This window comes from Zosterops lateralis, assembly GCF_965231275.1.
Source record: "Zosterops lateralis genome assembly, chromosome: W".
Lineage (NCBI taxonomy): Eukaryota > Metazoa > Chordata > Aves > Passeriformes > Zosteropidae > Zosterops > Zosterops lateralis.
The window spans coordinates 32,124,816-32,152,733 of NC_139801.1; the positions used below are offsets into that span (position 1 = coordinate 32,124,816).

Sequence of the window (27,918 nt, forward strand, 5' to 3'; positions counted from 1 at the left end):
AGCTAGCAACTCTGACAGATGACCAGAAACAGGATAAAAGCTCTCCACTGAATGAAATGAAGAAGCCAAAGACTTGAATCTTTACCTTTTTTAATCAAAAACATACTCCATAACAATTTTAGGAAAGTTAACTACAGTATATTATCCACAAACTAAGTTGAATGAAAAACATACAGTAAGCTACAAAGGAACTACTGGGAATTCTTTTGACCACTTATCAAAAGGTAATGGCTGAAAGAAGAAATGCTTAACTAGGCTTTCATGCTCAAAAAAACCCCTCTCACAGCAGGTTTTGGGTTGTGGCTACTTTGCAGCTCTCAATCCAGCTGAATCACTTTGTCCTGCTACCAAACTTCACCAGAAAGACACAGAAAAAGGTACAGGAGCAAGAAAGTGCTATGTGGTTTTGGTGAACTTATATAAGTCCTGCAAATTTAGGAGCAATGTATCACCCAAAAGGCTCAACAGCAGTCAACAGAGCCAAAACCTCTTGAGATATTGTTGACAGTTCTGTTTTCACGAGGTCTCACCAAGTGAAACTTTCATGTTGCTGAAAAGTCAAGTCAGTTCTTGCGGACCTCAGCAGCATCATGTGCAGCAGCTTTGAATCAGCATGGTCACATGCCTTAGATAATTTTCAGAAACACACAATCAAGAAGAGTGTTTTGAAAGTGAATGACACAATAGAAGATGTTTGGCATCCAGCTCCTACATGACTGGTGAAGCATTTTTCATTTTTTGTTTCCCTGTCCAGGACCAAAGTGCCAATGAGCTGCATCAGAGGATAGAAGCATGAGCACAAAGCTGGTTCACACACATGCCTATGACAGGCAACTTGCAAATCTCAGTCCCAAGAACAATGCCATGGTCCTCAAAAACCTGACATACTCCTGTTATCAGCAAAACCAGGCAAGACCATAGCTTTTAAAGTCTTTCAAAAACCAAAAGAAGGTAACTTCTCCAAAACTGCATCCTTAAAAACATCCGACAACTAAGCATCTTAGAATTTTATAGAGCAGATGTTAATTAGCATGGAGCCTGAGAGGAGGGGGAAGAGGATTTCTTAAATGAAGTCTGAATCCCACTTAAATGAAGATCCACGTGGCTGTCTTTAACTGGTTGCATTAAAGTGACCAGCAAACCCAGTCACTCTGTGTAACAGAGTAAAAATGCAAATTGAGGAGACAGTCCTTTCTAAAGTGCTTACTCTTCAAAGAAGAGATTAAAGATGCCTCAATAGAGACCACTATCAAGACATAACATTTGAAGGGTTTAGAGGCAGAAGCTCCTCCTATAAACACTGGTATATGAATTTTGTAATGGTTCCGAGTAAAAGAAGAGGCAGTTGTTCCTGAGCCGCACAGAGAAAATGTTGTCATCAGAACTGTTATGGTTTCAAAGGTAAGGCACAGGAGTTGGACACAGGTTCAATTACTGCTGCTACAGACCTGTTTTGTGACTGGGGGAGACCATTGTCTTGTTTGCAGTGTAGGTCCCTCTCTAGAAAGCAGAAGGGTACTTCCCAGGTCTTCAGTAGGCCAGAGCTGTAAATGAAGTGGTTTATATCACAGCCAAGGGCTCCAGGTCTCTGAGCACATCATTCTCATCAAGCCCAGAAAAGTAATGAAAGGAACACTTTCAACCACCACTGTTTAGCGGCTATGGCTCCTTCCAAGGGATTCCTGTAGAATTAAATATTTTTAAACCATTCCAGAGAAAAGCTTTTCTCTCCTACATCTCTACCATGTTAACCTTAAATGCCCTTGCTTTTTAAACTAACAGTAACACAGATAAAGCAATCTTAAACCTTCTGGTGTTAATCCCAGCTCACCAGTACATGAAGTTGAAATTACATCGTATTCCAGCACAATGTGTTTTTTGAGGAGCACATAATCAAGGGTGAGAAACACAGAGGTAATTACTTCATTGAAAGAACTAAGCAGAGCAGACATGAGAATGGGATTGCAAGCAGGAGATTGCTAGCTGAAAAAATACTTGTTGAATTTGAAACATTCAGAGCTGAATGAGACGCGATTTTGGCATCCTTGACATTCCTGCCTGCTGCATGTATAGGGGTCATCATGGCTATCAAGTAGCTGTAGCTCTTCTTCAACTCTCAGAAAAAGACATAAATGCAAGACTCAAAGATTCAGTGTGCTGCCACTGAAGAGTTTTTAATCCATTATGCACTGCCTTTTATGCCTTACCATAAAAATACAAAAAAATAAGTTAAATGCATATTAAGAAATGTGAATGATTCTCTTTTTGACCTTTTATAGCTACAACAGCATCTTATTAGAAACTGCCTGATGGAGAAGATGAATGCTTTTTCAGTATTTGTACTGCCTTACACAATGCTCAGATTTTTCCTGACATGGAGCCTGCAATTTCTTGTTTCTGATAAACTCATCTGACATTATTTTTTTGTTCTCCTCCAAATATTTGGGGCCATCTAAATACTACACTGTAGGTGCAGACTTAAGACTTGCAAAACATCTGCAAAGAAAACCAATCTTAAAAGTTGAATTCTTTCAGACCATAGTACAGGCCAATACACCAACAGGTGGAAGCAATCTTTCACTATTTTATCAAAGTTTGGCACAATCAAAGCAGAAGCAACTGGTACGGAAAGTTGTCTGTGAAGTAGTCATATACAGATCAGTCATCCACCAAGAAAAACACCTTGCAAAGCCACAAAGTTAAATAGGGAGTAAGCTCATGGACTCCTAATCAAATGAACAGCCTATTATAAGCAATTCATCAGTCAGGTTACATACTTTCCAAACACTGAGGCACCTTGAAACCAGCAGTAAGTGCAGGGCAGATAATCTAATAGGGAGGCTGGCAAGAACAACATGTAGTCAGGCTTTTAATTTCTTCCCCTAAATCAAGGTTTCTGTTGTGGATGAAGTGTAACCAAGCTGCTGGTTAATAAGCTTCTCTGAGGATGTGGTCTGAATTCACTACTGAGAGTGTTCCTCAAGACTGTGAAGCAGCTTGCTTTGCAGACAAAATAGATCACTTGGGAGAGAAAGCAAAATGAAAACGGTTTTAAACTAAAGGCCTTGAGAAAAGCAAACACTATTTTTCCATACATTGAGAAGTTACCACATAAGTGAAAAGAAAAAGTGATCTCATTAGAAATTAGTCTGAAGAAGACAGCACTGTTAGTGAAAATACAGAGAAAATGGATCAATTTCTGGCCATCACTCCTAGGTCATCTGTCTTCTGTACTTCCACACCTAAGAGAAACAATAACTGCTGACTTCATAAGAATTCCAGCATATGGGAGAAGCAATACCTAAACACTGTGTCACAGCCCTCTACAGATTCCTGAAACTATGCAAGAAACTTGTCCAAAAGCTTTTGAATAATCTCTTCCAAGACTTCTACTTCTGCTAACCACTCCAGCTGTGCTGCCAGGTCAGCTCAACACAGCACAGCAGGCAGACTGAACCTGCAGCACTTGAAGGACTTCAGTGTATGACCTCCTAAGCCTGTTTAAGCAAGCTCCAACACCCTACACATATGCTGAAAAAGAAGGAATTCCTGCTCTCTCTCCATATCCCATCAAACAGTCAAAAAGATATATCCTCAGGACATGCTTTTATTGAGAAGCCGTGGAAATAAGAAAAATTTGACTCGTCCCTGGCAAATTTAAACCAACAAAAATTCCTACCACTATTGGCTGCTGCAGGTTTTGAAAAGGAAAGGAATCTATCACTCAAGATCAATGGTTTCAAGATGCAGAATTACATTATATAAGCAAACTAAATTTATAAAAATCAGGTTTTTCATAATTTTATTTATACTATTAGCTAGAGAGAAAGCATACACATTGTATCTGTCATACAGTCAATACATTTTTGCAGGCTTTTTTACTATAAATTCTCTATACAAAGTCATTGCCAATTGATATGGTAGTTGATGGCATAGGGCTTCAAATAACCAAGAGCTATAAAAACAAGTTTGCCATCTTGCCCTGAGTGGAAATGGGAAACAGATAAAAAAACTGGATCCTAAATATTGATGCAATATTATACATGATTTAATAGTATATGCAAGTAAAAAGAATCATGCAACTTCTTTAAAACACCTGCCCAATTTTAGTTGAGTAAAATCATAGAAGTCAGTAGTAATTATGAAAATATGTTCCTGCCATTAGGTGCTTGTTATGCAATTTCAGTGGCAACTTTGCAGACTAGGTATTTCATGTTATTTGAGTGCCAGCACTGAAAGTATCCATTTCCTTTAGTGTTTTAAAACTCATCTGTCTATATAAATAAAAATCTAAGATATCTTTTTTAAAAAACTAGTGAAGGAAAAGCCACATTTCTTTTCCTTGCTATTTTTAATCAGTGCCAACAACGTATGTCTCATCCCCTCACTTTTTGGCAGCTTCTACATTTTAATCTGGAAAAATCATAACAAGATTGTCAACAAAATAAAGAAGTCTTCTGTTAACTATTGTTCCCTAAAAAGAACACAAATCAGCTGGAACTTTAAAGTTGCTACAAGGTAAATGTTTGTAACTAGTAGAAGGAATTTTCAGATATAAATATATATATAATATATATTCTGCATAAAAAAGGCTCCTGTGAGACTTATCACAAAGATGCCATAATAGAGAAGGAAAGTTTCAAAGGGAACAAACCCAATACTATAAAGTCTCTGTAAGGCATTTTCATTTCACTTTAAGCCTTGTATTATGACAATTAAGTTCTGAAAATAACTGAAATCCAAATTCTGCATGTTTAAATTCTTTCTGCTTAGAGCAAGACGGCAAACACATTTTTAAAACCTGGGTTTAGAAGATTAAGTAGAACAAAAGTAAAATATATCTTCAGGTTATAAACAGTACTGTATTTTACAATCCATCACCCTCACAATATAATGGCCTGCAGCAGTGCAGCAGAGGGCGCTCAGTCTAAAGGCTGTGGGTCTGCAATAGGCATGGTATGAAGTACTTCATCTAGAAGCTGGAGGGCACGGTGTAAGTGAATTTCAATCCAGCATGGTGTCTCTTTGATGCTCTGCCTTGGGTAATCAGGTCCCCAACCTTTTACAAAACTCATCCTGAGTATGCATAAGCGTCGAAGGTCATCTACACCAATTCCAGCAGCAGCTGACAAACCTAAACAGAAGTTTCAAGTAAGTGTTCAGACATGTTCTTTTATCATCTGTTTGTTTAGCCATTCCTGTCTGCTTTGCTTTTGCTTCACATCCAATTCCCTTTCACCACAGCCAAGGCCAGTCCATATTTCTAGATCTCTGCTATAATGAATGCAGCAATTAATTTGCATTTCTTACAATTAATTTTTTTTCATCATTCTGCAATCTTGTAAGGGTGCTGAAATATAAAACTCTATAATAAAGCAAATAGACACCCAATGTCTTACATGATACAATGCACGTAACCCTTATGTAGAAGCAAAAATACACTTATTCTTGATGTTTGCCAAATGCTACATTTTCAGCATAGGAAATCAGACTGACCACCTGCAGGAAGCTGGATTAACAAAACACTACTTACATGTAATAAAGAGATGAATACTGCTGGCAAACTTCAAATTGCCAAGTATGGCTAAGACAAAAACACATTTCCCCAAGATGCCTTCAGCAGTTTGTAAGATAGCTGGAAAGAGCCATGTGGCAATACAAGGAATACAGAAAACACTCTGGCACATAAAGCAGCCTGAGACATGTAAGTACTTACACTTTTAAAAGTACTTAGGTACAATTTCAAGAATCTAGAATTTAGTAACTAAGAAAACTTGAGCCCAGAATAACTTAAAAAAAAACCCCAAACAAACAAAAAAACCTCAACCATAATACCCCCCCCACCCTCACACTCTCTTCTTCCTCTTCTCAAGGATCTTAAGTCTTCCTAAACCTAGTCAAGGACTTTGTTGCCAAGTAATCCCTATTGTTTTGAGCAATATTTTTATGAGCTTGGATACAAGCAGCCAAAAGTATCTGTTTAAAGTAATAGAGTTATGGTATTTGACCTTGTATATAACATGCTTTCTGTCATACTGCAACACTTCTTGCAGTACAATAAGCAGCCACTTCCATATCCAACATTCCCTGAAGACTACAGAGTGAAAAATGGTGTGTGGAATGGATACAAAGTGAATGAATACAGACTTATCACAATGCCATCCCAGCCCCACCTTACCCCAGTCTTGCTATTTCATTCCAAGTCTGTCTGTACTGTCGCAGGGGCAGTGGGTGGGTGCTGTTATGAGGGAAAGCTGTGTTATTTGTTTTCAGGTAAGGAAAAAAGGAAACCAAGAAGTTAATGCACTTACTAATGGCTGGGGCTATTCCACCTACTGATCCTGGTCCGGGGATGTTTCCTGCTACTGCTGCAGCTTGAGCAGCAGCAGCAGCTTGGGCCGTGGCAGCCTGCTGTTGCATCTGACGATGACACTGGCGTAAATCAAACACCTATAAAAAATAAAAATATTGAACTATTAGACTTACCAAAATCAATAAAGAAAATAATTTCTCAACTCCCAGCCCAAATAATCTGGACCTCTCTACTCTCCCAAAGCAACTTGTACAATCTCACCATACACTTGGGTAAAAGCAAACCTTCCCTAATTAGTTTAATTTCTAACAGAAATAATCCATTAAAGCTGATTCTTAGAGACTCTTCTTATACGACATTACTGCCACTGGCACTACCAGAACTTGGCTGAACTGAGCAGGCTACAGAAGTATTATGTGTGGGACTGACTGCAAGATCAAAGTCTGAAGAATACTACAGGCTGATAAAATCCTAACTTTTAAATCCCAGTCTTTCCTGAAAATAGGCATATAAATTAAAAATGGATGCCAACAAGTCCATCTTAACTTTGTCAGACTTTATTCTTCACTGTTTTACTGAAATGTGTTAGTCTATTTAAAAGAAATACCAATAATTGACAGGTCTGAAGTTTCAGCAGCTAGGTTTTGGGTTGTTGGTATTTTATATCTTTGTGATCAGGCTTAGCACTAATATATATATACAGGAACTCTGTTCTCATACTAGAAAGCTCGCAAAAAAAAATAAATCAAAAATCAATGCAAACTTCATGCAGTTTAATTAAAAAATGTATTTTTACAAGTGTGACTTGTCCTAAATAGTTTCAAGTCTGGCAGAGGCACATCTAAGTAAGAACATCCTCAAAATAATTTGTTTCCATGCAATGTTCTGCAGCCTCTGGATCACTTCACGTTCATAACACTAACACGCACTTTAACATACACTTTACACTTCTACTGCATTTATACATAATTTCCCAACTTTTCTTGTTTTGGAGAGAGAAAGTAAAGAAACAGATAACTTATGCTAAAAATTTTAGTAGCAATTAATTTAAACCTGTAAAGCTAAAAATACAAAAAACTGCTATCAAGATTGCTTGTGACAAAATACAAAATTAGTTACTTTCATAGTATCTAGATAACACTTTCAGTTTAGTCAATTTTAAAAGTCATCTTAAGTGATTTGTCAAATGGAAATTTTTAGGGTTTTTTAAAGTCAAGTTACATTTATTTTAGTGTCTCATAGCTTCTCTAACATTTACAAGACTCAAATATATGCTATTTCCCCTACAATTTTCATCTAGGAACATCAAACCAACCTTTATATATGCACTTGGGTAAATCTTGTGAACTGCATCCCCTGGTGCACGCCCTGCTTCTCTATCCAGGTAATAACTCTGAACGAAGACTGCATGGTCACTGAGGCATCTAACCCACACATCACCTTCTCCTTTGCACTCCAACTGCACCCCTTTACCTATATGCAACCTTAAAAAGAAAAACAGATCCAATGCAGCTGTGTATACATACACACAAATCAGACCTTTCCTAAATAAACTATAAACAGCTCTCCAGCACTCTGCTCATACAAGGACTTGAAATTGTAGTTATTATCTTAGGTGTAAGTTAGCATTTGTTATGCAAAATCTGTAAATTAAAAAAAAAAAAAATCTGTAATACCATGTAAAGATCTATGGGAAACACAGAACGCAGAAGCAATGATATTTGAGTTGCAACTACCAGTCATTAACAATACAGAGTTGGGATACCAAACACACTTAGTTCTGTTCAGAAGTGTAAAATCCCCCAAGTATTCTAGAATAGAAAGTCAATCAAGTACATATAAAAAAACCTCATTTTAATGCAGAACTGTATATTTGTTTGGATCACATTATAGCAAACTAACATTTTGATTGTCACAATGCAACATTTCTGAAGATATGGAATAATTTCCTTCCTTTTTGTTTCAAAGGAGTGGAAAAAAATTTGAAAGACTGTTTCAGTTCCACATCAAAGCATAGCATGTGCATGGTGAGAATGAATGAAAATCCAACTAGCTCTCTATCAACCTTCCCTTGCTCCTTTGACAAACCTATATATTGCAGTTACTCTCACATCACTCTCTAGTGTGAAAAACTAATATTCAGTTTGCATATATGAGTTGCATATAGCATGAGTTGCTAATTTTATCTTTGAAGGCACAGGCTTTGAAAGCAATGAAAAGCAACATGCTACTACTGCAAAGCTCTGAAGGGCTTTGTCACATAGTTCACATTTTGAATGTGTTACATGAGCGGCCTAGAAAAATTACTCTGGTATAGTTAATTCAGTTCGAAGAAAGATACTATACTTGTGATTTCAAAAGAAAGGCACGCACTGAAGGCAAACCAAAATATTTTCAAATACCACAGACATCTGGAGCTTTTGGGATCTGCAGAATACCTTGCCCTCTCAATGGCTTCTGTTCTATGCACGTTGGAAAGCTGGCCCAGGCAAAAACGGTCTCCTCCAGAAGGATCCACATATCCATCAACAGTAACAATTGGACAGCTTGAAGGGACCTTAAATGTTTCCCCGACTTGCACATCCATTTCAAAATATGCGATTGAGCACCAATATTCTGGAGCTAAAGAATATATACAATTAACTGACTGAAAGGCGCAAAAAAACCCAACAAACACATTTAGACAATCAATTAAGCCTTCTGCAACTGCATTTGTCATTCAGACTAAGAGTGCACATTCACATAAGCAAGTTCAGATAGACAAAGACACATCTACTAGCACAGAAAATTACTACATACTACAATGAACATGGGCTTGTCTTTTTTATTAAAGCACACATCGATGTGTAGAAGCCTGGGCAGTAAGGAGTTAATTCACTGCTATGCCTCATACACCAATGACCATTCAAGCAGGCAAGTTAGAACATGATGTGCCTGGAAAGGGGGGCCTTATGAAGGTATGGCAACACCTTTCTGGAGCAAATTTTCCTATTCAGGTCCATGGTGACAACACAACATACAGCGGAAGCTCAGAAGTGGGATCAAGAAGCAGGCAAGACCAATAGAGGGGGATCAAGACCACCAAAGGAACTTCAAAGCCCCCCTACTTTTGCCATAACAGCAGCAGCAGCACAACCCATTTCCAGAAAGGTCCAGAAGAACAGACTGCACATGCTAACTCATTTACATGAAGAGGGAGGAACTTAATCCCAGGCCAGGAAAAAATTACCTATAAGAAAGTACTCCCACACAGCCTAGATGGCAACCCCAGGACACCCTTGCCATCTGTATTGATGCTGGACCCAGGACTGGTGATCCCCTTTCCTCTCTTTCTGATCTCCCTTTCATTTTTCTGTTTTTTCCCCCTCTTTATTTTTATTCTATTATTATTATTATTAGCATCATCATCATTATTAAGGGGAAAAATATATACCAATTTCCATGCAGGGTGCATAGTTTACTAATAAAACTTTGTGAGGGTTTTTTTGGACCCTTTTGGCTTTTGCCATTTTTTTCAGACCACAGGTATCTATGAACCTTGGGTGCTCCCTTCTGTCTAGGGGTGGGACACAACACAATGTTAGGATTTTTTGTAGATCTTACAAATCTTTGTACAGTTTATCATTTCAGTAATATTTTGTAAGCCATCTGCATTCCTGCACTTTATGACTATAGCTTTAGCATAAAGAAGTAATACATATATGCCTATTCGTGGCTAGGCTAGCAGAAAGTAACTTTGAAACAGATTTGGCTTAAGATAGGAGTAATTATCTCCTATCCTAACTGAAGTCAGTTTTCTCTATCCTCCCTGCAAAGCAAACCAGATTTGCAAAGTAGGGCAATGGGAAAAAAAACAAAGATCACATAATGACCTTGTCTGCACACAAAGTCAGGTATGGGCTAAAACAAGGAAGTATTAAGCAAGGGAGCAGAACAAAATGGCATGTTTTAATAGCCAAGTGGTGCCTTTTAACTCCTACTATTTAAAAAATTGGCTAAAGAAAGGTGGTAGTTGGAAGGAGCTACCATGTCTACCTGGACTTCAGCAAAGCCTTTGATACGGTCTCCCATAGTATATTCCTGGAAAAGTTGGCAGCCCGTGGCTTGGACAGGTACACTCCTCGCTGGGTTAAAAACTGGCTGGATGGCTGGGCCCTGAGCATGGTGGTAAATGGTGCCACATTCACTTAGCAGCCAATGACTAGTGGGGTTCCCCAGGGCTCAGTATTGGAGAGGGGATCAAGCGCACCCCTCGGTAAATTCACAGACAACACTAAGTTGGGTGGGAGTGTTGGTCTGCTGGAGGGTAGGAAGGCTCTGCAGAGGGATCTAGACAGGCCAGATCAATGGGCCACGGCCAACGGTATGAGGTTCAATTAGGTCAAGTGCCGGTTGGGTCCTGCACTTCAGTTACAACCCCATGCAGTACTACAGGCTTGGAGAAGAGTGGAATGGTTGGAAAGCTGTCTGACAGAAAACACCTTGGGGTGTTGGTTTACAGCCAGCTGAACATGAGCCATTGTGTGCCCATGTAGCCAAGAAGGCCAATGGCATTCTGGCCGGTATCAGGAATTGTTTGGGCAGCAGGACCAGGGAAGTGATTGTTCCTCTGTACTCAGCACTGGTGAGGCCACACCTCAAATCCTGTGTCCAGTTCTGGACCTCTCACTGCAAGAAAGACACTGAGGTGCTGGAGCATGTCCAGAGAAGAACAGAGCTAGTGAAGGGTCTGGAGCACAAGTCCTATGAGGAGCAGCTGAGGGCACTGGAGATGTTTAGCCTGGAGAAAAGGAGGCTCAGGGGAGACCTTCTTGCTCTCTACAACTACCTGAAAGGAGGTTTTAGACAGGTAGGGGTCAGTCTCTTCTCCTAAGTAACAGGCGATAGGACAAGAGGAAATTGCCTCAAGTTGTGCCAGGGGAGGTTTAGATTGGATATTAGGGAAAATTTATTCACTGAAAAGGTGGTTAAGCATTGGAATGGGACGTCCAGGGAGGTGGTGGAGTCACAATCCCTGAATGCATACAAGAAATGACTGGACATGCTTAGTGCAGTAGGACCTAAACACAACAGACTGATAAGCCAACAGGAAGAAGAGCTCTTCCAGTGCTGTAAGTGGCACTCATTCATTATAAACAGGAGCACCCAACAGTACACCTATTTGCCTCAAGAAACTGTTCTGGTTTTATTAGAAAACAATAAACAAATTACTTTAAGTTTTTTATCTTCAAATAAATACTCATGGCTCTGAGGACTGAATAGGATGAAATCAATAGAGTGAAAGAGATACTAAATAATGTGAAATAGAATTCAGCTACAGTTAAGTTTAGCCAGCAATTATCAACAGTTTTATTTCTGGTATGGATTTAGCCACTAACCAATGAATAAACAAGTTAAACTTTTAGGCTTTTCAACTATGCAGATCTCCTTATGCAGGCAACAGCCTTGCTGTTGTTAAAAACAGAATATCACCTTGCACCTACATGAGAGCTAGCCTATACCACAAGACAAAAGCTCCTTGGCTCCCTGAACTGTTACCATTAATGAAGACTCTTGGAAAGAACAAGCTTTATGTAAAGATTCAATGAGGAACTTCAGCACCAAAATGCTAAGCAGGACAATACCTATCTTTCAGGGCATCTGGCTGTAACAATGGACTAGATTACGGATCCAAGAGAACTTTGGCATGACCTAAACTCCATGATATTTCTAAGCAGGCAAAAAGTACAACTATAGGCACCTTGAAAAGTTTAGGATCAAGGACATTCAGAGTTCTGATACCTCCAGGGTAGGCACCAGCTCAGTGTGGGCTTGAGGGTTGCAATCTTTGACTTAGGCATCTCAATTAAATTCAGTACACAGCCTATGTCACCATTCCAAGAGATGTCCAAATTCAAAACAAGACTTAAACACAAAATTCTTCCTCTTCTTTGGAATTTATATCTCTCAAATTTCAGAGTCCTTGATACAAAAAATAATCAAACTTAAACCACAAAGTTAGAAGTTAGCATTACATGTTAGATTTTACTCACCAGGATGATTTGATATAGGAGGCTGGAATGCAAGTTCATTGTGAACTGGCCCTTTAAAAGAAAACATATCATTTGTTTTACATGAGGAAAAATAATGTTTTCTTACTTAGCTTGTTTTCCTATTAAAAAAAAGACTTGCGAGGATGCCTGATGTTATAAATCCCAGTAATTTCTGAATCAATTTGCCTAATCTGACAGGGGATAAAAATGCCCACAGAAAAATTACACTCTTAGAGGTTTCCTAAAAATTCAGACGTTGAGTAAAGAGCTCCATTAGTATCCTATGAGGAAAGGCTGCATGCTGCTCAAGCCAGGCCCAGCTCCAGGAGAGAACAGAAACCAGATATAGCATTGAGATGTAAGAGAAAGAGGACTTCACATCTGCCCCCAAGTTGTGCACAGAGAGAATCAGTGTATAGAGGCAGGTGATACAAGTCTGTCAGAAACCACACTTCATTAGTTTCATCAATCACAAAACAAGTTGCCCAGCATGCTGTGGACTTAACCATAAGAAACGCTCACTGAAGATGGAAAGAAGCCCTAGAGAAATCATTTTCTAAGAAAAAAAATTACAATTAATACAGTCTTGGTATTAGTTTAGTCTCTTAACTTTTATGAATTAACTGGGTCCCTTATAGGCAGCAGAGAACAAGAAGGAAAAACTTAAACATAGTATTATAAATAAGAGCAGCTTTTGCAACAAATTGTCAAAAGAAACACAATGCTGGTAGGTGTCAAAACACGTGACTTTCTGAAGTGAGAGATGGCAGTAGCCAAGAAAAGCTCTATGTAGTACAACCAGCCAGTTATAAATGATAACTATGGAAAGATACATGCACTGAAAAACATTTATAGAGTATCTACAGCACCACTAAAGGTTTTTTACATCCTGGTATTTCTGACAAACTAGATGACAGAAGAAGTGGGATCCTAACAGACCAAAATAATGAAACTTAATAACTGTATCTAAACCACAAATTTCTCTATAGAGACAAGCTGAAAAGTCACTCTAATATCAACTCACAGTTTATTCTCCCCTCTGCCAACCATGACTACTGCAAACAGGTGATCTGGTTAAGTACTATATTAGACGACCAAGAACTGTTCTAGCTTTTTGCCACAAAATTTAGAAAAACTTTAATTTGGGTGGGTTTTTCCCCACTATACTCTTATAATACATATACTGTACTAGACACTGACACTAGCAGTTTGATCACTTTTTTCCTTCCCATCTCCTGTACCTTAAAACAAGAGATCCGTTTTTATGTGCCAAATGTACTCATGAATCAGGCTGTGGCAAGACCAGTTTATTGACAACTACTTTACTGCATGAGCTTTCACAAGGTTCTTTTAAACTGGCTAGGGCATGTGGACACACATCTTCCAAAGCTTAGTATGACTTCAAAATTTTAAAAAATTAAAACAGCCAAGAACTTCCAAGTTTTGAAAGAAAAATATGCAAACAACACATTCTGAATCGACTTCCTTTTCTGCAAAGGAAATATTTAGTTCGGGATTGCAAAGCCTTAAAAACAGAGGTTTAGAAAGGAAATGCTTGTTTTGTTAGGTATAGTAAGACATATAATATAGATGATATCGCTATAGCGATCTGAGTTTCTAATCTCTGCTGCTTTAACAGAGGAAAGTCCATCAGGTTTTTATACTTAACTGTCAGAAAATACTAAACACAGTAATAGTAGGTCTGTAATATTAAACAAAACAAAAAAAAAAAAGCATTGAGGGGTAAACAGTAATCACAAATGAACCCCCACCATTCAGCAAAATTGAAAATTAAGTGATCTGGAAATCAGCGTACTTACAGTAATGCCCAGGATGCATAGGTGGATGATGTTGAAGATGGCCATTCTGGTGGTGAGGTATGGTAGGTGTGTAGGCTGCTGTCCGACTTCCAGTCCAAGTTGTAGTACTATCTAGAAAAAGAAAGGAATGGTTGGTTTTAAAGGGATTTTTTTTTCCCTGTATCTTACTTCTAATCCTCTATTTCCCCTGACATTTGGAAACTGGTTTTAGAAAACTAAGAAGAGTGCACATATATATATATATATATATACTCACTGTGATGGTAAGTAGCTGGCTGAGCTGTAAACCCATTCTGCTGAGTTCCTGGCTGGGGCCCTGAAGGAATTTGTAAGAGTCCATCACTATGGCTACCTGTCAATATACTGGGAGGTTGACCTGGTAAAAGAACACACTACCTATTCATGAATGTTCCAAAATTTTAATTAAGAAGAGCTCAGCACTACTGGGTAGGAAAATATACCCAACTAGGGGCACTGCAATACACAGTTCCTAAAAGTTTGGTTTCAGTATTTTTTTCCATCCACCGGTGTCTTAGGGAAACTTGAAGCAAGATGCTCTGCATCAACTCATTTTGACTCTGACATCCTTAATATTTTAAGGAATAAAAGTATGCAAAGAATCATGTTTATCAAGTGCATTTTTGTTTTGCTCACATCTCATTTTTCAGTTTGAAAGGAAAGAAGAAACGTCAGATTTTACTGAATAACATAGCTGGAGTAGATTTGGTGTGAATCCAAACAGGCCAGTAGCAGGTCCAATAAGTTGTTTATTTTCAGCATGCTATAACTACTGTTCCTAAGGAGAACACTCATTTGTGTTCATCCAAAACATACTGAACGGTATTTTATTTTTAGAACTAGATCTTGAATAGAGCTGCATACATAACTGGATTCCTTCCTGAAAAAGTTCCTGGGCTTTTTTCCTCCCAAGTATTTCAAGAATTATCTAAGCTTTAAAGTAAAACTACAGATATTTCAGAACAGGTTAACAGAATTTGATTTTAAAAGACCAGCTCAGCCATTAACACTAAACCAATCAGCAGTTTCACAAGTGCACTTGCACTCTCAAACTGATGTGGGCTAGCAGAATTTAATATACTGAGAACTTGAACTAAAACCTAAAATGAGCCTTTTTTTCTTGTCCAATTGGCTCCAACAATTATAATACTAACGAGAAAAAGTTATTGACAATAAACTGTTGTGCAAAAGCAATACAATTAAACTGCCTATCCTTTTTTCTCTGCTGGAAACAGAATCCACATCTCAGCTTGGCAAAACCATCATTAGCTTTAACAAAAAAGTTGCCAGCTAAAATTCAAGACATTATAAAAACAATTCCACCATAATTCAAATTTGGTAACATGAAATTCCTCATATTCCCACATCTTTGATATTAAAGTGACAATGAGTATGTGAAACCCCTCCAAACTTCATGGTTTCCCTAATTAGGGCTACAGGACGCTGCACACATAATGCTTTACTGTCCTGCTGGAGTAAAATGTGAGGTTTGGTGTTGGCAAACCAGACTCTTCCATTTGTACCAAATACACACAAAAAAAGTAACAAAAAACTTCAATGCAGCACTTCCACAGACTCATGAAAATATTATTTAGGGATTTAGGGTTGTCACTTTGGTAGTATAGTGGACCATTAAAAAAATAAGTTAAAACTGGAAGATAGATTTTATCAATTGTGGAACACTAAAGAATTGCCTTAAAACATCTTGATACTGCTACCTTACAGCATATCTGTTTGTTATCCCATTTGCTGTTGTGATAAAATAATAAAATTCTTCAATTTCTACAACAATAATCAAATAATAGCCATAATATTTTTGTTACTGGCCAATTGTTTTAACATTGTGTTACTGAACCTTTGGCATATTCAAGAGTCTTGTAACAGTCATGTAGTGTCAGTCACATTGAAAAAAGACTCGGCCATTAGGAAAAGTTACTCAAATTATGCTCCAAGGTAAAATCTTATGTTAATGCTTACGAGTGCCTAGATCATACTGCCACACACTTTTACCAGTGTAGTGTGGCAGCAGCACAGTTCAAATACAAGATCTACTTTGTTAAAAATCAGTGGTTATCTTTGAGCTTTCACATTTTCAGAGTTTAGTATTTCATATCATCTCAATCTTACTTGTTGAAGCCACAGGAATGTTGGGAAAATTAGTGGTGCTGGTAGTGCTAGCCTCAGTAGGAGCTAACATGGCTGGGGTGCTATAAGGCTCTGTAGATGCCCTGTTACTTGGTGGATGCTGGATGGTTTGGACTGAATGGCCTTCAGCAGAAGACAATGATGGCTGCCCCTCATAGTCATGAACATATTCATCTTTCACCAACATACTTGATGGAGCTGTAAAGAAACAGTTAAACATGCAAAGCAAATTGATTTACAGGATTTAACAACAGATTGTGCTACTACATTCAAGCAATAACAATGCCATTAAAACTAATGGGAGAGAATTTAATCTATATAAACATTGCTAAAGCACTCCACTAAATTACAAATAAACACTTCAAGCCAGCAGCAAGAAATTTTGAAGCATAACGGAATAAAAAAGCAAACTGTTTATTTTGCTTACTGCTATCAAACAAGCAGTTTAGTTTCACAATAGTAGACTCCAATAGCATTTTGTTTTCTAGTCCATCACTGTGTGATTGGACACGGTTAATAAAAGGGAAGAACATGCTTTTTGTCAAGCATCTAAATATATGTTAATGCAGTAGTTAAAAAACCAATTCCTAGTATACAAATAAGAACATAAATAAAGCTCCTATGAAAAATAATTCATTAACACAGTACATAAAAAGCTTCATGCATCCCTTAAATAATTTTAAGCAACTCTCATCCAGATTGACTAGAAACATCAAATTCACATTTAAAGACAATATACCACAATTCCATATTTAATAATGTAGCCACTAATTCAGAATATTCCACATAGTGTAAGGAAATTACTACCATTGCCACTACAACAATTTATTTCCATATATCCTATTGAGCATCTTTAAATAACACTACATTAGCCCCTATGCTCATTTATAAAGCAGACCTAAATATATTAAAATCTGACAGTAATTTTTTTGCTTCCTGCTGCAAAAACAGTTGCGTGACATGAAAACTTTTATGTATTTAACTGCTGGCTAGTAAGCTTTGGTTCTATACAAAAAGGATCATTTTTCAGAAGACACATGTAACAATTAGCAGAGGTGAGCAAACAAGATAAAGCTTGTGAAGTTAACAGTTTGTTGGGTAGGTTGGGTTTTTTTTAAGTTGTCTTTGCTAAAAATATTGGGTAACCCAAATTTCTCAATGACTTTCTTCCTCAAGGAAAAAAAAATCAGTTTTGAAATAAAGCAGTTACCAGCTGCACAATCTCATAATTTCTGAATAATGTTCATTGGAGATTTAATGTCCAATTTCTCTCAAGTTTCAGAGACAGCACAAATATTAGACTCCTTCATTCAATTGCATATTAATTACAGAACTTATACCAGTTTATTGCTAAACTACTTATTACATCATAAGTATCTATTATTCCCAATTCAATTAATTAGCATATCATACAGGCGCGCATGGTTTTGGGTGTCTGGGATTTTTATTAATTAGCCGCATTCAACGGTGAGTTTTGCGGTTCGGGTTTTTTTTTTGTGGGGCTTATAAGTTGAGAACAATAAAAACAGAACATACTGACAGGCTCAGCTGAAGCCTCAATTTAAAGAATTTACCATGCCTCTCACGTTTTCCACTGCCTGGAAAACCTGGCAGCCCACGACTTGGACAGGAGCACTCTTTGCTGGGTTAAGAACTGGCTGCATATGGCCAGGCCCAGAGTGATGGTGAATGGTGCTGCATCCAGCTGGCGGCCAGTCACCAGTGGTGTCCTTCAGGGATCAGTGCTGAGGCCTGTTCTGTTTAATATCTTTATTGATAACATGGATGAGGGTATTGAGTCTTTCATTAGTAAAGTTGCAGACAACACTAAGCTGGGAGCATGTGTCGATCTGTTGGAAGGGAGGAGGGCTCTGCAGAGAGACTTGGAACGGTTGGATGGATGGGCAGAGTCCAATAGGATGAAGTTTAATAAGTCCAAGTACTGAGTCCTGCATTTTGGCCACAATAATCCCCTGCAACATTACAGGCTGGGGACAGTGTGGCTGGACAGTGCCCGGGCAGAAAGGGACCAGGGGTACTAGTCAACAGCCTACTGAACATGAGCCAGTAGTGTGCCCTGGTGGCCAAGAAGGCCAATGGCATCCTGGCCTGTATCAGGAATGGTGTGGCCAGCAGAAGCAGGGAGGTCATTCTTCCCCTGTACTTGGCACTGGTGAGGCCACACCTTGAGTACTGTGCCCAGTTCTGAGCCCCTCAGTTTAGGAAGGACGTTGAGATGCTTGAGCGCATCCAGAGGAGGGCAACGAGGCTGGTGAGGGTCTTGGAACACAAGTCCTATGAGGAATGACTGAGGGAGCTGGGGTTGTTTAGCCTGGAGAAAAGGAGGCTCAGGGGTGACCTTATCACTCTATAACTTCCTGAAAGGTGGTTGTATTCAGCTGGGGGTTGGTCTCTTTCTCCAGGCAGCAACTGACAGGACGAGAGGACACAGTCTCAAGCTGCGCCAAGGGAAATATAGGCTGGATATTAGGAAAAAGTTTTTCACGGAAAGAGTGGTAAAGTACTGGAATGGTCTGCCTGGGGAGGTGGTGGAGTCACCATCCCTGGATGCGTTTAAAAAAAGACTGGATGTGGCACTTGGTGCCATGGTTTAGTTGAGGTGTTAGGGCATGGGTTGGACTCGATGATCTTGAAGGTCTCTTCTAACTTAGTCTTTCTGTGAATTCTGTGAATATGCTATTTAGCTGGTTTTTCCAAAACCAGAGAGAAAAATGCATTTTCATCTGCTCTCTATAATCTTTCCCAAGAAGAGACAACAGAATAAACTGCGTACATACTGAAGAATTTAACACAGTTTGCGCCCATAGAAATGCAATAGTAAACAGAACTACTTACCAGAACTCTGCAGTGTCAGTCCCGAGAGATCTTTAAAAAGAAAAAAAAAAAAAGGGGGCGTAGAAAATTATATTCAGAGATCTTCAACAACTTTTGAACATTAAGTTTATAAACTTCACAAACTGGTACTACAGACTACATATTATACCCCCTCCATCTCAACACAAGTCTCAATGCTAAATTATTCCTAGGATACACATTAACTGCAAGAACTGTGTGCAAAGCCAACAGAAAGGCTTAAACAAAAGCCAGGAACTGTTCTTTTAAATTTGGAATAAAAGAATAATTCCATTAAGACGATGGACAAAAGTATATGAGAGTAATTTATAATTAGATCATTAAAAATTAATGTTTCTAATTTAGGCCTGTATTTTCTACACTCAAAAGGAAAACATTTTACATTTTATTCCCACTGTTCCATTTTAAATCAAGTCTACTTACCAATGCCAGGTGATACTACACGCTCATAATGGTAAGGATTTACACAGACACTGTCACATTTTAAGTCAAAAGCATACTGACAATATTTAACATGCTTGAGTTCATTTTTATGAAGATCAGGCCACCTCCAAAGACGAGCATAAATCACATGAGGGAATCCCTTGCGACCAGCCACCTAAAAAGTTAGACACAAAAGTTGATTGGGAAAGTAGCAGCACATTTCATTTTACTTAGTGAGGAGCAAAGCTGGAAGAGGACAAACAACAACACATCCTCTCTCCATCATCAAAATATGGAAAATGGCGATGTACAGTTTACCCAGGTTCTGTACTCAACAGAAATAAATCTTTATTAGGGTTTTGCTATGGTTAAATCAACACTGTGATTCTTAAGAAACAAATACTGGATACAAAATGGCAGAAGTAGAATTTGTGCTTAAGGTAGTATGTATGGTCACCTTCCCCACCATGGATGACTAAGGAGCTTTGCCCCAGAAGAAGGAGGGACTGAGCTACACTATAAGGAATTTACAAGAAGAATGCCAATCCATTATAATGAAAAAAATAAAAATTTTAAAAAAGCTTCTAGGGTAGACAGAAAGCTAGCCAGCAAACATGACATCTGTCCTGGAACAAGGAAATTGCAACCCAAGGCTATACAGGTACTGAGTACTGATGATAAGGCTAACATAAACCCTCAGTGCAGACTCCTTGGAGTACCTTCTTAGAATAGGTCTGTCTTTATAGTTCTGACCAACACAGAGCTAACAGAAGCTTGTGGTGAAAATACCAGGAGAAACAGCCGAATTTGTTACGTGACTCTGGTTTTTACTGACACACACATACTCATTTAGAATGGCTGATCCAATGCCTTCTGCTCCTTTTGGAAAAAAAAAACAAACAAAAAACTACTGCAGCAGTCCAGAGCTCCAGCAATAAAACATGCCTACAAACGGGGGCGAGGGTAGATGCAAGAAAAGAGCTACTCTTCCTCAACACTAGGATCCTGCGTCACTCACTTTTGCTCCAGCTTCACTAGGAGGAAAACATCTGATTTCCACTTGTACTAACCTGAAGCCTCCCATCCAGTGTTCTCTGTATTGTAACACACTTGCTAGGATGAGCTCCATTTGTGGTTATAGCTGTAATCAAAGAATCCAATTCATCTTTTTTCTCCTTTAGCTTTTTAACTAAACTTTCAATTGCGCGTTTTGCAAAAGTTTCACTCTCTCCACCTTGTCGATGGCACATCAAGCTGTGAACAATGCTCAGACAAGCATCATTACTTGTTGGCGTGTTAGTAATAGACATATTGTCCATTTGTCACAGCTTTTTCTTTCAGATCAAATGTCAGTTTTGGGGGCTGTTATGATTTTCAAGCTGATGAACAAGAGATGATCCAAGTTAAGTGTTAGATGTACTGTGTCTTGGTAAAACCTAGGAGGAAAAAATATCTACATTAGATTTGTTTTTAACATTGCAGATCATGTTTCTAAGGAAGTCTGTGGCTATGTGCTTCTTTTATTTTCAAGTGCAGAATATTAAAAGCACATGACAAAACTGCATTTCTTGTCCCATGATAGCTAAAACATACTTAAGACACTGCTTACACAGTTTCAGATATAAGATTTCTTTTCCCCTAGTAACAATATTTAAATAAAGATTATAGTTCATATATATGTACACACAGTATGTACATATAGAAATGTATTAAATGAATCAGGAAAAGGAGAACAGTAACAATGATTTCCTATGTTTTATACTGGCAGGATGAAAACAAGTGAAAATACTGGCTGGGAATCAAGTGGCACTGATTTAAACAAAATCTGAATACTGAATAAGCATGAATACACACCAGAATCATCTGTCATCTTCATTTAATAATCCTGTTCAAATAGTTCAACTATGTTCTGACCTCCGACCAATTCTATTCCTCTTTGCTAATCAGAAAGGCAAAAATTGTACCTGGCCATTAACTTAATACACATTTATGTAAATTAGTATTGTGTGTATCTTTAGATACGAAAACCTCAACTGGCACATTTGTCTTTTCTTGTTTGGATCCAGCTTATTCTGGATCAAGACAAATCGACCAAAGTCACTAAAAAAGCACTTCTGAATTGTCTCAAACAGAACTGTCTCAATTACACTAAAGACAGGCTCAAGACCAAGTCTCTCCTAACACACTTAGCCTTTAAACTCCATTTGTTAAGAACCTGTAGTGGTTCCTAATCATGAAGTCATTCTTCTCAAAGCCAGCAGACATGAATCTTTAAGTTTCCTTTAATCCACAAATTATAGGTGGCCTGATTTTCTTGATTCTGAATAAGCCAATTACTACACTTTATCTTGCTTTATCCAGAAACATAGGATAGCAGGTTTTGTGCAGTCGCAGAAAAAGAGTCTAATGTCAAAAAGCTGCTCTGGTTCTTCAAGCAGCTCTGGCTTCACTAACACCGTTCTATGAACTATGTGGTCTGACTTTCTTAAAAAACTGGCAGTAAATACATATAAGTGATTTTACTACATTTACATTTTCCAAGTAAGCTTAAAATATAAGCTTTTTTGAAACTACCATGTTGTTCTCAGCAATGTAAATAAAATATATGTGATTTCAATCATTAAAGAAAAAAATGTTTGTTCTCATTATCTGAAGAATACGTCCAGTCAAAGACCTGTTTCTGCACTGGATTTTTCCATGTCATTAGAGGTACAGCAGTAGCAGTTATTTATTGGAAACAAATGCATTGCACAAAAATAAGAGTGGGACGTTAACTTAGAAAGTTAATGTATCACACAAATTACAGTATTAACACAACTTCCCTCCTTGTAAAAGGAATACTGTAACACAAATCCAGCACAATTATAAAAGGAAACAAACTCTTCCCTATTTAGTATTTTTTTCTGATTTCAACTTGAACACATCACATTTGGGTATACTTGGGAAAAAACACAGCGCAAATCCTCCCCTCCTCCATTTTCAATACTTTTATTTTGTAAGGATGCTTCTGGACCTAATTTCTCCCAAAGGAAAACAATTACCTATAAGTTTGAGTAAGATCATTTTATCTAGCTATTAAAGTTTCTCCCTCCATACTAGCTTCTTTTAATGCTTCAAATCAATAAGCCTCTATTAAAAGTCAAGCTTAACCTCCACAGCAACTCGAATTCACATAAATCTCAAAGCTTACCAGCTAAAACAAAACAGAACATAATTTTCCTTAAATATAAAACAGCATCCCAGATAGATACACATAAGTAATCACAAATAAGTGACTTGATAAAGCTACTAGCTAAAGGAGCTTTAAATAGAGATGCTTAAAATTAGACATGCAGCTCTTTTACATCCCTAAAACCATGAATGAGAATTTTGATGGCTGACTTTCAGAAGACTAAGATCAAGCAAATATACCCTTATTTAAGTGTAATGATCTTCAGAAACGTTGAGTCACCCCTCAGCTGCCACTGCGCTCAGTAGGAGCTTCTGATTCTTCAGCATTTTTGAAAGCCAGGCCAGTTGTTTAGGATTTTGAATACTGCCAAACACTGCTGGTGCATAATTGCACATTAATTCGGGAGCCTCCTTTTAGAAGTCACATCTACAGAAATCTTGTCTTTAATCTTGCAATTTTGATCCCCAGAAAGAGGGAGCAAGGTCAGTGGGTATCAATCTGGCACATATTGATAAGTGTCATGACATATTTCCTCTGAAGCACCAGAAGCATTAGTATATTTTGGAGACAAGCCAAGTTTTTATGTTTTACAAATGGACACTACAGTTCAAACTTAGATTTACAGTCGAATACATAGGGCCAAATATATTGAGCAAAGTTGTTAATTCCCTCTACCCAGGAATTTCATGGAAACAGAAGAGTGCTTTGTAAAAAAAAGAGCCAGAGAGAAGAGACAGGGAACATGAGAAAAACAGCAGCAGGAGACAGTGCTTGTAGTAAAGCTCAGCTTCATTCACCAAGGAACAAAAAGGTATTTCTCTCCCTTTTGCTATAGTGTGATGCGAGCAGAACAGGAAAAAAAACCTGACAAATAACATAAAATGCTAACAAGTTACAAAGCTATAGAGAAGTACTTGATTATGTTTGGACTCAAACTTAAGTCTTTTCCAACCTTAACAATTCTATAATTCTATGTTATAGAAAGTAATTTATTTCAATAACTATGTATGAACAGGTATATTATAAAACAAGTGAACAACAACTGGTGTTCCGCAATACTCTAAGTATTGGAACAAGAATAAGAGCCTCTGAATAGGTAAATCTGTAAGACAAAAGAAGTTCAAATTGCCAGGTAATTAAAAACACCCTTGATGATCTATAACAAACACTATTATCTCAGAGAACTGATAAGTAACCATTAACTGAAACTCTTCCTTCAAGACTGATGCAAACTTGAAGAAACACCATAATTCTTCCATACATCCTATATACCCTGAAGACCTCACCTAAACTCCCATTAATGTGCCCTAGTCATTCAGGCAAGCAAATCTTGAAGCTTATCTGAAAAATCCTTTCCTCCAAATATTTTCCATTTCCAATACTCTAATCTGGTTGAAATTTGCTGAGAAGTTACAAATCTAGATTTCTTAAAAAGAACTCTCATATTTTTCTACATATTAAGAATGACCTTAAGCCACATTTTGCAATTTGAGGAGAATGATCAACCCCCAACAAGAAAAGGAAACATGCTTATGCAGACAAACCAGACACTTATGGAGCTGGAAATCAGGGATGTAATCCAAAGGAATATGATCCAGGTACTCAGTAATCCAACATCTTGGGCAAGATAGTTAATCAGGCCTGATGCTAATATGATAAACTCTACTGTAAACAAATAGGGTAGTGAACCTGCCACTGATACTCTGGAATGTGATTTACTAGTAACAGCCATCCCAAACAAATTTCTAGCATTTTGATACTAGGCAGTAATGTGATGCTAACAAACTGGCTAATTAGAAAAGCATACAAATTGACATCTTGCTAGAACATTTCACACGAATAAAGGACAAGAAAGGCTCTTGTCTCCAAAATTAGACAAACACAAAGATGTCAGAAAATCAGCATATACATTTGATAGCTTTTAACCACCAAAACATTACTACAATTTTGCTGTTTAATAATGCAGTAGTATAAGTTTTATGATAAAGAAAAATCTGAAAACTGAGAAAACAAAAGGCAGCTTGTGATTTGATGAAGATATGAATTATTAAACTGCAGATACATTCCAGCATATTAGACTATTATCTACTTGCCTAAAGGGTTAACAGGAACAAAGTGTTTGTAGACATAAGAACAATTAGCATTAAAGAGCAAGAGAGAGTACTAAGAAGGTACTACACTCACTGTTCTGTACAGTAAGAGCCAACATCCCCCAGAATGTGCATATCTGAATCCTAAGTCTCAATTCTGCTCATCTCACTGTCAGTAGCTAGAAAAATTTAAGACACCTGACAGCGTAAAAGGAACTGGAAAATAGTTTTAAGACAACTCTGAGTGGCAACTCTTTCATCTTAACATAAATTCACAGTTAAAAAAAGTAGGAACAAGCATTCCTTTGTGAAAGAAACTGATTTGATGTAGCTACCAAGTGCAGCTCTCAGCATTTTTACTCCTCAGCTTCAACCTGTGCACTGCGACTGCTTTGAAAAGCACTTTACAAATGCAACAGACTGATCCTCTAAACAGAGCAAATGTTTCTGCTGCACACAGTTCCAGTTTTTTTAATCTTGTTCAAGAAACTAATACAAAAGTAAAAACACATCCCAATCCCTATCTTGTTTTTGAATGCATGGGGGGGGCAGGACACAATGAGCAAGGCAGAGCTACTATGCTGATGTGACTACATACACATACATTTTAAATCCTAGAAATTTTCATTTTTCATTTTGGTTCCACTCCCCTCTCTCCACATTTTTATTTTTAAAAAAGCATACAGTTGAAAACAACTTCTCTTTTCAATACAGACTTCTGTATGGTCAGAGAAGGAAGACTACCGCACCTTATATCATGAGATTGGGAAGGACAGTAAGCTCCTCTACAACTGGATCTATTTCCACAATACAGTTCTAGGCACCTCAAACTACCCCACTTGTGAGAGAACATCCCTGGGGTTCCACTGAGCAAGAGGTCATCCCCTCCTCATTCTAGCACCTGGGGATGAGGATAAAAACCTGGAAACGGCAGGACAGACCACATTCGGAGAGCAGAAGGTGGTGAAAACCCTTGCCATAGAATGACATGGCAAATCTGAACTGAACTCTTCCTCAGAGGATCTTGCAAGATTCCTCTTCTTGCAGAAGGCTTCCTTCAACAAGGGCAAATAGTAATTTGTCAAAAGCCAACAGAGAAAAAAATTGTGGCTACACCAAGCAATAAAAGAAAATCAAACCTTGCTCAGGCAAAAACAGTGTGATTTTTCACTTGTATGTAATGTTTCTATACCCTAGCAATAGGTGTATTTAGATAACATCTGTTCTTTATTGTAATCTGCACAGGGATAATGTTCTCTGCACTTGTTCAAACTTTAAAAAAAAATCACCTCTGGAAACATGGAAAATTCCAGCCTCAAACAAAAGTAGATTTTTTCACAAGGTTAGTAACACAGAGAAAGAGTCCTAAAATTCCAGCAAAACCTTAACAACAGCATAGCAAAGGCTACTCCTGATCAGGATCTGCTCTCAGCACATCTTTCTTCTCCACTAAATCTGTTGATTCCTCTCAAAACCCACATCTCTATTGTGTTACCTTTGCCTGAATGCATTATGTAAAGAGCCATCTAACTAAAAAAGGAATTGTAATTAGTTGGAGACACTGCTTTTCTTTAGGCTTCAGCTCTTTGAAATGAAGTTTCTATATCAATATTAAACATGCCTACACAACAAGCAAATCAAAAGAGGTTCATGAATGCAAAGTGAGAAGAAACTCCTTCCAGTCACAGTCCAACCAAGAAAAAAAAGAGGAGGGCCAGAAGGACAAGTTGCCTACTTATCATGATGCTGGAGTGCAAAAACACGTTTTGTTTTATAGGGCGGTATAGTTATTTCAACAACCTTGCATGGAATTAGCTACATTACTAAACAAAGTAACAACAGTGCAGGAGCCTGAAATCACTCTTGCCTGTTGACAGTGGCACACTTATTAACTAAGATAATTTGAGAAGCGGTGGTAAAAGACACCACAATCCTACTCCAACCATATGTGTTTGAGAAGAACTAGCTTGCAGTAACACAATTTGGGTACTAAGTGATAACACACCTAATCCTCAACTAGATTACCCCACAAATTAACCCGTCTTCATAGGTAAAATATATAAGGCTCAACTATGCAGCAAGTAATAAACCTTGCAAAACCCACACTCACAGAAATAGGGATGGGAAGAAAGAAGAATAAAGAAGGAACAATCTTAATTAATACCCATTGTACTGAGCGGCTCCACGCTGTCTGAAAATGAGCTAAAAGCACCGTTCTTTGTTACTGCAAATAAGATGGCAGATTTCAAAGAACTAAACGAGAAGCGGCTCACATAAAACCACCTAGAGCGTTTTTCCAGCGTGCGGGAGAGAGGAGGAAAAGAGCAGGCTGCCGAACAGCAGCGGAGGAAAGTTTATTTGGGAACAGGCCGGTTGGAGAGCCTTTGCCGGGTTTTTAAAACAATAATACTAAAAGTTTGAAGGCGGGGCGATCTTCTTTTTTTTTTTTTTTTTTTTTTCTCGTTCAGGAAAAGATGGGGAGATGAGAAGGAGCCAGGGAGGGGAAACCACAGAAGCGGGGCCGAGAAGAAGCCCCCGGGCTGGCGGGTGGGGGGGAACCGCTGTCTCGGCTCCCCGGAGCAGCAGCCGGCACGCCCCCAGCGCGGAGGGGCGGTGGGGCGCGGCGCGGCCCGGTCCTACGGCAGCCTCGGCGGCGAGCGGTAGGGGAGGGCGTGCTGCAGGCGACCTCGGCGAACGGGCGGACGAGAGGCGAGAGCGGATGTTACCTGGGCCGCGGGCGGCAGCGGAGCGGCCGTTCTCCGGGCGCGGCCTGCGGCTAGGATGAGGGGTGACGACGGCTGCGGGGATGAACTTACTCTCGCCTCAGCTGGCCCCGGTGCTGCAGAGCGGGCCAGGCCTCCGCCCCCCACCCTCAGGCCGGCGGCGCGGGGTAGGGGAAATCCAGGCGCCCAGTGACGGCCGTCGTCACCGCCGCCTCGATGCCGCAGCTCCGGCCGCTCGCACTCCGCGGCCGCCTCCGACACGTCCAGACGCCACCACACATGCGCGACATCCGGGTCACAATTTTCAC

At 38.7% G+C, this 27,918-nt stretch overlaps 1 protein-coding gene across 4 annotated transcripts; it reads right to left on the reverse strand.

Moving 5' to 3' along the window:
* On the reverse strand, positions 1–27,918 carry LOC310922113 (mothers against decapentaplegic homolog 4-like). 4 transcript variants are annotated; one of them, XM_083882477.1, is made up of 12 exons: positions 27,704–27,918; positions 20,696–21,061; positions 19,626–19,800; positions 19,185–19,214; positions 16,311–16,526; positions 14,422–14,541; positions 14,166–14,276; positions 12,346–12,396; positions 8,752–8,935; positions 7,629–7,797; positions 6,312–6,450; positions 1–5,134 (listed from the first exon to the last, which is right to left on the reverse strand). In XM_083882477.1, exons 2-12 carry the CDS (start codon positions 20,942–20,944, stop codon positions 4,923–4,925), a joined length of 1,656 nt encoding a protein of 551 aa, XP_083738603.1. In that variant the 5' UTR covers positions 20,945–21,061; positions 27,704–27,918; the 3' UTR covers positions 1–4,922. The 4 variants fall into 4 exon arrangements, with proteins under 4 accessions (XP_083738603.1, XP_083738605.1, XP_083738604.1 ...); XM_083882479.1 differs by having other exon boundaries at positions 14,422–14,481; positions 27,704–27,917; XM_083882478.1 differs by lacking the exon at positions 27,704–27,918 and adding an exon at positions 27,614–27,632.